Consider the following 10,876-nt stretch of genomic DNA (forward strand, 5'->3'; position numbering starts at 1 on the left):
TAAATGCCTTTCACAAAGGCTTCTGAGATGTGACATCTGCTGGGACAGAGGAGACTGGTATGAAAATAACAGAGCAGCACAAACTGGGAATGAAGTTTCGCTTAGCAGTGACAAAGCCATGCTTTCATCAGGCTTCAAAGCCTCCCAGCCTTTTTTTCTACTAAAAATTGCATGCTTAGGTTAAGTGTATGGTGCTACCAGAGCCTGTGGGTCCAAACCAGTGGGTAAAATCATTGCTGTGGGCAAGGATTCCTGCTGCAGCATCCCCAGCTCAAGGTATCCACACTCAGCCCTTCCAAAACCCTGAAACATCTTCCTACCCCCTTGCTGTACCACTGCAACTGTGCACAGGGTCACAGAGACTCCCACTGAAGGACTGACTCATCCAAAGCCCTAGAAAAAATAAATAAGTCTTTAAGTCAGCTTCTTTGGGAAACAAGTTATAAGAAAGGGGTAGGAGCACCTTAAACTGCTTCTGGGCTGGAAAAACTACATATATATTCATAGGGTAGTTAGGAACTGTTTTCAAAGGATCCCCAAATCCAGCTCTAGCCTCTGCAGAGCTGATGGGAAGAGCCTGGGAAGGGAAACTGTACATGGCTTTTCATCATTGAAATGTCAAGTAATTGAACTGCTGTGCTTAGGCCTTGGAAGTCACAAGACACATTTTTCATTTCAAAACTAGGATTATATTGTTTTTAAGCTTCCTTGTAGGAGTTCTGCTTTTCACCCTGTTCCCTATTACAATTAGGACTAGATTTTGTTAAGCCTGTTTCACTTCCAGGCATTTTACTTGAAGGAACGACATTGACTGTGACAAGAGGAGTGACAGAAACACAGTGTTATCATCATATCAGATGTTTAATTATCAGATCTTCCCATTCTCACTCCAGACCCATTATCCCAATGCAATATAACATGCTGAGATTTCTCTCTCAAGATACTAAACAAGAGCAGCCTTCTTCAAAACACTGAGCCCCAGCTGCTGGGGTAACCAGCTATTACCTTAATTAAAAGGAAGTAAAATGCTCAGTTTTTGCTCACTTTGTACCTCCCAAACTCAGGAGCAGCTGTTTTGCAGCTGAAGCATTTTGCCAGAGAAGTGGGAGTGTCTTCTTCCATAAAACCCCCTTGTAATCCCAAACTGGAGATACCTGAGCCCGTGCCTGGCACAAGACCAAAGCCAGGTCTAATGTTCATCAGCAGGAATTGCCGTGTTATAAAAGTCCGGAGAGGACAGATCCTGTGTATGCCATGACACCAGCCACACTCAGCCCTCCCTAATCCTCAAACCTTGGGGGTTCTGAGAGGGTTTTACCCCCATTTCCTTGGTAGCTGGGCTGCTCTTGGACCCCAAGAAAGCCCCACACATCCATCCATCCATCCATCCATCCATCCATCCATCCATCCATCCATCCATCCATCCATCCATCCATCTGTCTGTCCATGGCCAAACCCCAGTGTGGGAAGCAGGGAGGGAAGGACGGAGGGAGGGATGGAAGGGCCCTGGGGGCATGACCCCTGTGACAGCAGCCTCCTGTCATCTTGTCTGGCTGCCAGACCTTAGACCTGGTGTCAGGTCTAAGGTTCACTGATCTGGGCCTGCCTCCCTCTACCTTTGACACCGCTCCCGGTGCTTTCGCTTTTAGCTGCTGCCGGCAGGGAGAGGCTGGAACACACGGATGGGGCCGTCATCCTCTCACCCCTGACACACGGACTGCAACCCTGGCAGGACAGCACGGCTTTGGGAAGGTAAAGGCATCCTCTGCTCAGGAATTCCCCACTGGACAGGCCCCCAGCCCCCTCCAAGGTGCCTCTTCCAGGCAAGTTCTGGAAATACTCTCATCCTCAGGGAGCAGCCTCACATTCAAGGTATGAAGGATGCACGAAGGGTGGCACGGTCCTCAGTGACTCCCTGCTGAAGAGAAGAGGTTTTAGGAAGCCCTCTGCCCTACCCCCATCCTCCCAGAGCTGTTGTGAAGGTCTCAGCAGAGCTCTCGGTCTCTCCCACAGCCCAGGGCGGTCCTGTTTATTGCTGCCTTACTTCCCTGTGTGGTTAATGATCCTTATTCCCTTCCCCTTCGCTTGGAGGGCAGCTGCTTGCTCTGAGAAATCATCACTGTGTAAATCTAATGTTTACACATTATGTCTTTGCAGTTGGGGTTTTTTGTGTCTCCTGGTAACCCTGAACTTTCTGAGTGGCCACTCTCTTATTCAAGCCAGAGTTTAAGCAGGTAGGAGGAAGGTCCCAAAAGCAGAGAGCTTTGAGCTGAATGCTAGAAGTTAACTGGGGAGGTAGGTGCATGACAACTATCTTGTGAGGGGGAGGAAAAATTAAGTATCTAAATCTGAAAGAACCTGAAATGTTGTGTCCAAAACGTGCAGAGTTAAATACTGCAGACTTACACTGTTAAACATTGAAGTCTTGTAATTTTTCTGAGGTGTTCAGTAATTTTTGTTCTGGTTCACTCTTGCACCCCTGCAGAAACTCAGCAAATGGTTTTAATGGTATTAAGACCTAGAAAAGCTTAGACACCAGTTAGACATCATTGCACTTAAACAACATTAATTTCCCAGGAAGCTAAACAGGGTTTTAAATAAGACTTCTCAGTGACTCCATCCCCAAAATATGCATGACTTTTCTTTTATTACTGCTTTCCTTTGGAAGTAAAAGGCTTATCCCCTGACCATAAATACAGCAGGATCCCTCCAGCCCAGGTTAAAGATGCTGAACACAATTTCCTGGGTGCAGCAATGTTTGATCCTCACTTAAGAAGTGAGAAACGATTGGTGTTGTGGCTCTTTGGGAACTCACCTTCAAGACAAGCATAGGATCAAGCAAGCCTGCCCCTAATATCAGCCACTAGACACAGCTGCCACAAAATATTAAGCTGTACCTGGAGACTAAATCCACCAGCAGGGTTTTTACAGCTGATTGGAGAGAAATTGGTTTATTTTCTCTGACTACTGAGCAGGTTGAGCTTTCCCTGCCCCTCAGCGTGGCCTCTTGGCACAAGGAGAGGACCTGCACCACCTCAGCTGTTGCCCAGGCTGCTCTCCAGATTGATGACAGTAGATAGCTGGATGCTTTTCCCATAGTCCCTTATCCAACAAGTGCAGGGTTTTACTCTGTACTCTCCTTTTCCAACCAAAAAAAAAAAAGGATGAATCCCCCACCATTTCCCCTCAAATCCTGTTTTAAATTGAATCAGAACGAAGCCACTTGTTTTGCTTCCTTGCCATCCTCCTCAGTTTGGAAGGGAGACACCCTCTGCCTCTTAACATGGGGGAAAAAATTGTTTCAAGTGAGTTTTGGCAAAACTCATTGACTCAGTAAATCTCAGGTGAGTTTTGTTCCAGCATCAACCCATCTTTCTAAGGTTGAACAGAGAGCAGCAGAGGGAAATGATGACAAACTGTGTTTAATATAGACAACCTTGGGTAGTTTTCAAGCAGCTTCTAGAGAGTTTTATGGCTTATCACTGACAATAACTGCCCAGGATGGATGGCAGTCTTGTTTCCAGCCTACAAAGAGGCAAATGTGTAATCAATACCCTAAGGAGCACATTTATGCTGTGCCACAGGGCTTATCTTTTTCCTGCTTGAAAAATATGACTAACTAGCTGTGCTGCAAACTATGATCCTCCTCTTCATCACAGGGCTGCATGAGCTGGGGGAGATGATGTTACCTGTGTTTTTTGAGGGGATTAAAGCCTGTCTCACCCAGCAGAAAAACTACTTGGATCTAAAGATACAGACCTGGGTTCAGCCAAGGAGTGCTCTTAATGACAGCCTTAATGAAGAATTAAAGGTCTGGAGCCTGCCAGATTGCAGAGGGAGGACAGGCAAAATAAAGGAGACACGTGGGATGAGCAGCTCACAGGAACAAGGGGCTTTTGTCAGGGGAGTGAAATGCAGAGAGCAGGGAGCTCCATCGCTGGTGCTGCTGTAGGTGTCTTTGTAAAGGCACTTCTTGCTCGCCAGCCAAGTTCCAAAGCCAAATTCCTGAGACCCAGGGAGAAATGGCACCAATTCTTCATTACAAGTCTTGCAGACCCCTGCTGTCTGCCCCACCACGTGGAGGGAAGCCCCCTACTCCAGCAGAGCTCAGCCTGGCATCCTGCCCAGTCCAGCACCCTGTGAACTCTCCTCTCTCCTTGACAGCTGAGTGTTTTTGGAGGAGGAGCTCTGCGAGGAGAAGCAAGGCAAAGTGTGGTTTGCTGCCCCAAGGAAGTGGCACTTCCTTGTCTCAGGGCTGGCAGGAGGGGACACGGGTGTCACCCGGGAGGGCTCCCACCGACAAGGGGAGAGCCAAGGCTCTGCAGCAGCTCTCTTCGAGACAGGTTTGAGGCAGTGGCTGTCACTGGGTCTGTGTTTCCCTGCCATCCCTGGGCACAGCAGGGCGGTGCAGTCACACTCTGAGGTGACATGGGGTGGCACTCCAGGGGCTCAGTTTGTCTGGGGCTCTTTACCCAGGGTGCTGGAGCATTTTCCACCTGCTTTGTGTGTTCCTCAGGGCTGCTTGGTCCAGGGCCTCTCGCTCCTGAGGCTCTCCTGATGTAACTTTAACCAGGATAAACGTGAGACCTCAGCCTAAACTCCCAGGACTCGGGAAGGAGGTGTCCTGGAGAGCAAGGCACAGCCAAAAGAGATTTCCCTCTGCCTGGAAATTCCTCCCGTTCCTCCCGTTAAAGGAGATGCCTCAATCTCCTTGCCTACATCCAAGGAGGCTTCTGGCATCGAGTTTCTTCCTAAACATCTCCACCTTCTGGTCGGTGGCAGATGTGACTGCCAGTGGCAGATGCTTTGATGCATTAAATTTGTCACTTATGGTATTAATGATTTTCATTTTATTTCAGCCTATTTTGGAGTTAAGTGCCACCTGCCCAGGAGCTGCTGCAGGGGGCTCAGCTGATCCTGGGATCACTTGCAGATGTCCACTGAACAGAGTTGGTTTCCCTGCAGGACATGGCACAGGCGGTGACATCGGGCGCCTCCCCGCAGCGGCCTCGTCCCTCCTACATGTACAAGGTGGTTCTGCTGGGCAGCATGTCCGTGGGCAAGTCCAGCCTGGCCTACAGATACGTGAGAAACGACTTCAGGGAGCTGCTGCCAACTGTGGGATGTGAGTGAGTGGCTCCAGCAGCTCTGCACAAGAGACCAGGCCTGGTGCCTGGGGTGGGATGCAGGAGAGCTGCTTGGTCCATCTTGCAGCAGCACAAACCCACTTTGGAACATGGTGCAGATTTGCCCCAAAGCCAGAACCTCCCCCTTCACATCTCTGCAGGCCTTTTCCTCAGCACCAGACCACAAGCAAAGCCACATCCACATCACACAAGTCTGGCTTTACGCTGCTTTTTAGAGGCAGGTGAGCAGCAAAATGAGTAAACTGTGCAGCCCATCTGCTCTTTGCATGCTGTGCTGCTCTCCCAGCTATTCAGGCACCCCAGGAGGGTCTCCTAGAATGGTTTGCATTAAAGATCACCTGGTTTCAATTCTCCCTGCCTACATCCTACAGCACCTAGACATTATATATAATCATTTTGTGTGATGCACCTGGGTTTTGCTTTAAGGAGGCACGGCAGGCATAGAGGCTGTGATCCCACCTGTAGCTGAAGAGCCAGCTGGTGGAGCAGAGCAAAGTGGAGCTTCTCCTCTTGTCCCTCTGCCTAATCCCTGGCTGGTCCACAAGCAGCCATCTGCTCCCTGGAGGAGAGGATGGAGGCTCCCCTCCAGTGGGAGCCCTTTCCACGGATATTCCATTCACAGCTCTGACCCACCAGCAAGGTGGAGCTCTCTCTCTGTCTGGGGGCTATTCTGCAAAACTTGGAGTTATCCAACAGCAAACCTGGTGTCATCCACCCAGATCTGCTGCCAGGAAGGGCCACATCAGCCCAGTGCCAGTCACAAGAAGTCACCCCTGGGTGCATTAGAACACCGTCACCGAGCCCTGGGGTGGGTTTGGCACCAGGGCAATGGGTCTGAGCTCCCTGCTCTTTTGCTCCAAGTGAACACACACCCTGCATCTTGTCTGCAGGCTCCTTCTTCACACAGATACTTGACCTGGATGAGGCCATTGTCAAGTTTGAGATCTGGGACACAGCAGGCCAGGAGAAGTACCAGAGTGTCTGTCACCTGTACTACCGGGATGCCCACGCTGCCCTCCTCGTTTATGACATTGCTAACAAGGTAAGGCCCCTGGCAGGACCATGCCAGCACCCAGGGCTGATTTCTGCTGCCATGAATCCCATCCAAGGATGATTTATCCCTAAATGTGCTTAAGGGCTGGTGACCTGTTTCCCTGAGAGGGGCAAGCAAAAGCTCCCCACCCTCTTTGGTTTGCTGCCACCCAGCCTGCTTGGTCTGAGGCAAAGGGATTAAATCAAAACTAGATCACTGGGTGATTTTGTCTCCATCTCTCCAGCAAACACTCAGCAGAGCAAAGCTGTGGCTGGAGGAGCTGGAGAAGAAATTCCTTCCCAACGAAATCGTGATTGCTCTGGTGGGCAACAAGACAGACCTTGCTACTGAGCGAGAGGTCACCACTGAGGTGAGTGCCTGGGGTTCCCTCATCACCCCTCGCAGAAAGCACTGGGAGACATCCAAGGAAAATTTCCAAGGAAAGCTAAGAGTGTAAGAGATTTTCAGACACCTCCAAAGTCCCTGTACAATTCTTGACCCACCATGAAATCCACCATAAAACTGAACAAGCAGCCCCAGAGGGGGCAGGGGAATAACTCGGCTTGTTTCCACTTAGGAGGGGGAAGAGCTTGCACGAACAAAAGGCCTCCTGTTCATGGAGACATCTGCAAAATCCAACCATCAAGTAAATGATGTCTTCATGGCTGTAGGTGAGTTATGGGATGGCTGCAGGTGGGAGCAGAGGCAGCTGAACCATGGTCCCGAGCCCCTGGAAGGCTCAGCCCCTTCATTGCTCCGCCTTGTCACTGAGATGTTCCTCCCAGCCAGTCCAGCCTGCACCACCCCTTAAGGCAGAAGGATGGAGAGATCCATCCCAAGATATTCCAGTGTCAGAGAGGCCTTTCAGGCCTTCTCTCAGAGCCACAATTTTATTTTGCACTGGTATCCAGTCTAGGTGCAATGGTGTCCCCAGTTAACTGCTCAGGGAGCTGTGGGGTGGGACACGGGGCGGCCACTGCATCCCAACTATTGGCAGGAGAAAAGAGCCCTTCTTTGCCTTGTGTTTCCTCCTAGTCCAAGAGCTCCTGAGGAGGGAAGAAGAGAAGGCATCCAAGCCACCCCCACAAGGGAGGTCGACTGTCGACCTGAGGGCGAGTGGGGAGAGGACGCGGTGCTGCCGGAGCTGAGGATGCGACGCTCTGCGCTCAGCAGGGCTGGACCCAACCTCCATGAGGGGCAGTGACAAACCAGGAGGGGACTCAGAACTGCAGGGACAGCTCAGCCTGACCACCCTCCCTCTCAAAGCCAGTTCAGAGTCCATCCTGGGTACGTGGGTCCTCTTCAACCCTTTAGCACCATCTTCAGCCGGGAGATAAAGCACAGGGGTCTCTTTCACCAATCTTCCATTTCTAGAGAAAAGCACAACCTGCCAGGAGCACTGCCACCAGCCCTGACTGGTGGCATCCCCTCACCCCCAGCTGTCACCTCCTCCATCTCCCCTTCCACCTGGAAAGGGAGGGTTTAATTTCCCGAAACAAAGGTCCTGGTGGTTTTACACCCAGGCTGCAAACAAAGAGAATATTGCCCTAAAGGTGTGTTGGCTTTTTTCTTCCATCCTGGATGTCAGCCTGCAGGGAACCACAGGAGGTGCCAGGGACCAGAGCCAGTGATCTCCTCACCCCATTACAGGGGGTCACAGGCCATCCTTGGGAGCAATTAGCAAGCCAATGTGTGGTGTCACAGTGCCCTGTGCTTTCCTGGGCCTCCTCTTCACACAATTATGAGTCGACTGTGGGAACTCACCTTGGCTGGAAGAGGAGGGAAAACCACCTGAGCTCTCTCCAGAGGCAGCACCACTCACCCTGTCAGCAGGGCAGTAATCTCTGAGGTTTTTGGGGCATGGCAGTGTGCTGGACAGAGCATCATATTCTCCCCAAGAGTTTCTGACCCCAGCTCCACAGAAATGGGGTGGCTGTTTCTGACCCCAGCTCATGGAAATGAAGGTGTTGGGGGCACCCCTGGGTGCTGGCATGCTGTGGGACCCCAGGGGATACACCTGGGAAAGGAGTCCCTCTGAGCTGGGTGTTTCTGGGGCTGTGAGGGGATAAACCTGAGCAGGAAGGGCTGTCACACTGCACACACTGCCAGGGCAGCCAGAAAACCACAGTGACCATACAAATTTGGGGGGTCACACCCCCCTGCCTGCCCACACTGTGCTTTGGAACAGAGAGGCTGGGACACAGGGGTGAGAGGAGAAGGGTTTTTATTGTCAGCTCCACTTTAGGGGTTCAGCTCCTGCTGTGGGGCGTGGGGGTGCAGGTGTGGGGCTGAGCAGCCGGGGTGGGGGTCCCCAGCCAGGGCTTGTCGCCTCCCAAAGCGCCCCACCGGCCGGATCCCACGGCCCGTGTACCACGAGGGGTCGATCTCCGGGTCTGTGAGGGAAAAGCCGAGAATCCATCGGGGGGTTGGGGGACTTGGAAGGGCACAGGGCACTGTGCCCCCGAGAGAGGGGCTGGGGAACACCAGGGGAGCAGGGAAGGGGGATGAGGAGGATAAAAACTGTTGCAAAGGGCGCTTCAAAGCAGACCTGTGCTCCTGCACAAGTGCAGCTTAGCCTGGGGATGCAGAGGGGGCTGGAGGCAGGGGGTTGGCTGGGGAGAGTCCCTTACTCATGTTCTCCTTACTCCTGATCTCCATGGAGCGCTGGAGAACGCGGCCGTGGGTGGCAGGCAGGGTCAGGCAGATGAGCAGCAGCCACAGGAGGCAGGTGACCCCCAGCTTCATCCCCAGCTCTTTCAGGCCCCAGTGACTTGGTTGTGAAGTCTCCTGAGCCCTGCTGAGGACTCCAATGTGACTGCAGGAGAGAAGGGATTTGGTTGTTGATGTGTGTCCCCGTCACAGCATCCCTGGGCCATTAGCAAAGGGCTTGGGGACAGCACCAGAAAAAACCCAGGGGTCTTGCTGGGGCTGACACCTCTGGGGAAAATATCACCTCCAAACATGAGCTGCACAGATCTCATGGTCATTAAAATAGGTTTTAATCCTAGCCTGGTGCCTTAGGTCAGGCCTGATCTTCTCTGGGACCTCCAGTAAACCTGTGGGACCCCACAGGCAAGGGGATGGAATCCACCACTGAAATGTAGGGCTGGCTGCACCAAGCAGAGGCTGCAGAGCCATGGATGGATGGATAGATAGATAGATAGATAGATAGATAGATAGATAGATAGATAGATAGATAGATGATGAAGGATGGATGGATGATGAAGGATGGATGGATGGATGGATGGATGGATGGATGGATGGATGGATGGATGGATGGATGGATGGATGGATGATGGATGGATGGATGATGGATGGATGGATGGATGGTGGATGGATGGATGGATGGATGGATGGATGGATGGATGGATGGATGGATGGATGGATGATGACCACCCCTGCACCCTTGGCACCCAGCCCTGTCCATGGCTGCTGGGACAGGTGCTGGGAGCACCCTGTGCTGCACTTCACGGCACCGAGGTGCTGAGCAGGACCGTGCAGGGCGGGCTGAGTGAGGAGCTGGATCTCTGCAGCCACCCAAAACGAGGGAGCAGGGCAAGGGACCGAACGGGCGAGCCGGGCGAGGCAGGACCCGGCGGGGCTGCAGCGGCAGCTCCATCTCCATCTGCAGCCACTTTTGCCAAGGAAATTCTCAGCACGCTGAGCTCCGGCACAGAGCGGGCTCCGGGGAGCTCAGGTTTGCTGTGACCGACAACTTTTGGAGCACCCCCCTCTCCCTCCCGCACCGCAGCCGGCTGGACAGACGCGAGGACAGACACACGGAGGAGAAGCAGCGCTCGGGAATTACCCGAGCATCACTCCAGGGAGAGAAAAGCTCCCGACCGTGGGGATGCTCTTACCGAGGCGAGGCGAGCGGAGGTGCCCGGCTGCCGTCCCGCTGAGCCAGGTGGGAGCTGTGTGAACCGGAGTCTCCTCCGGTCGCTGCTTTTATGGCCGGTTTCGTGCTGATGTCAGAGGCGAGCCCCGGCGGCGACCGAGCCGGGGCATCTCCCCTCCCCGCTGTCCCCTCTCATCAAATCAGCACAGGGATTTTCATGACTCAGAGGGGACCAGCATTTTATCTTACGCTGGTTGAGGGAGATAGTTTGTGGATGTGTTCATCTCCGTCCTGGACGCAGGGTTATTTCGGACAAGGGGAAGTCTTCTGCTCCTTCACCCAGCCGGCTCCCGCTGCCGGGGTCGGGGTGTGCTGCTGCCCTGAGCACTGGAGGGAACCGTGGAACTCCACCGCAGGATTTACTCCGGTACCACCAGCCTTCCCCCTCCACTCCCCACAAAAAAACCCCAAACCTGCTTTAGGGAAAGCAGAACACAAAATGCAGAGATGAGAGGAAGGCAGTGTGCTGGGGAATACAGGCTGGCTTGTTCTCTGGGCACGAGGACTTCAAATCCCCACGCCCCGGCTCCCCACTCCCATTTTAAATGGATTTTAAAGATTTCTGGTGTTTACTGTGCTGGATGTGACACTGGAGGAGCCAGCCTGGGACTCCAGCATGAGGGTCAGTTGGTGTCCAGACAGACCAAAGTGGTACTAGGGACATCCCAAAGCAGGGATCTCTGTGCTGGCAGGATCAGCAGTGATCATACCATCAGCAGTGGGGTGTGGGCAGGGGGAAGGTCTCTGTTTGCCCCATGTGGGGCTGGCTTTGCCCTGGGACAGCTCCATCTCCTGCAG

The 10,876-nt window shown here is 52.9% G+C and overlaps 2 protein-coding genes across 4 annotated transcripts; one reads left to right on the plus strand and one right to left on the minus strand.

Annotated features, from left to right (window-relative positions):
* Positions 1-1,601: 1,601 nt before the first annotated feature.
* RAB17 (RAB17, member RAS oncogene family) lies at positions 1,602-7,888 on the plus strand. 3 transcript variants are annotated; one of them, XM_058839850.1, is made up of 6 exons: positions 1,602-1,872; positions 4,966-5,125; positions 6,038-6,189; positions 6,425-6,550; positions 6,758-6,851; positions 7,216-7,884. In XM_058839850.1, the coding sequence occupies exons 2-6, from the start codon at positions 4,969-4,971 to the stop codon at positions 7,326-7,328; spliced, it is 642 nt and encodes a 213-aa protein (XP_058695833.1). In that variant the 5' UTR covers positions 1,602-1,872; positions 4,966-4,968; the 3' UTR covers positions 7,329-7,884. The 3 variants fall into 3 exon arrangements, with proteins under 3 accessions (XP_058695833.1, XP_058695832.1, XP_058695834.1); XM_058839849.1 differs by having other exon boundaries at positions 1,602-1,752; XM_058839851.1 differs by lacking the exon at positions 1,602-1,872 and adding an exon at positions 2,156-2,295 and having other exon boundaries at positions 7,216-7,888.
* A 533-nt stretch (positions 7,889-8,421) lies between these two features.
* Positions 8,422-9,057, minus strand: PRLH (prolactin releasing hormone). The gene is made up of 2 exons (XM_058840528.1): positions 8,826-9,057; positions 8,422-8,573 (listed from the first exon to the last, which is right to left on the minus strand). Exons 1-2 carry the CDS (start codon positions 8,923-8,925, stop codon positions 8,422-8,424), a joined length of 252 nt encoding a protein of 83 aa, XP_058696511.1. The 5' UTR covers positions 8,926-9,057.
* Between the last annotated feature and the right edge of the window lie 1,819 nt (positions 9,058-10,876).

This window comes from Poecile atricapillus, chromosome 5, assembly GCF_030490865.1.
Source record: "Poecile atricapillus isolate bPoeAtr1 chromosome 5, bPoeAtr1.hap1, whole genome shotgun sequence".
Taxonomy (NCBI): domain Eukaryota; kingdom Metazoa; phylum Chordata; class Aves; order Passeriformes; family Paridae; genus Poecile; species Poecile atricapillus.

Coding starts and splice junctions, on each gene's coding strand:
- RAB17 (XM_058839850.1), top strand. CDS start 4,969: ATGGCACAGGCGGTGACATCGGGCGCCTCCCCGCAGCGGCCTCGTCCC. Junction 6,190..6,424: donor TTTATGACATTGCTAACAAG/GTAAGGCCCCTG, acceptor CCATCTCTCCAG/CAAACACTCAGCAGAGCAAA. Junction 6,551..6,757: donor AGCGAGAGGTCACCACTGAG/GTGAGTGCCTGG, acceptor GTTTCCACTTAG/GAGGGGGAAGAGCTTGCACG.
- PRLH (XM_058840528.1), bottom strand. CDS start 8,925: ATGAAGCTGGGGGTCACCTGCCTCCTGTGGCTGCTGCTCATCTGCCTG. Junction 8,574..8,825: donor GCGCTCCATGGAGATCAGGA/GTAAGGAGAACA, acceptor TTTCCCTCACAG/ACCCGGAGATCGACCCCTCG.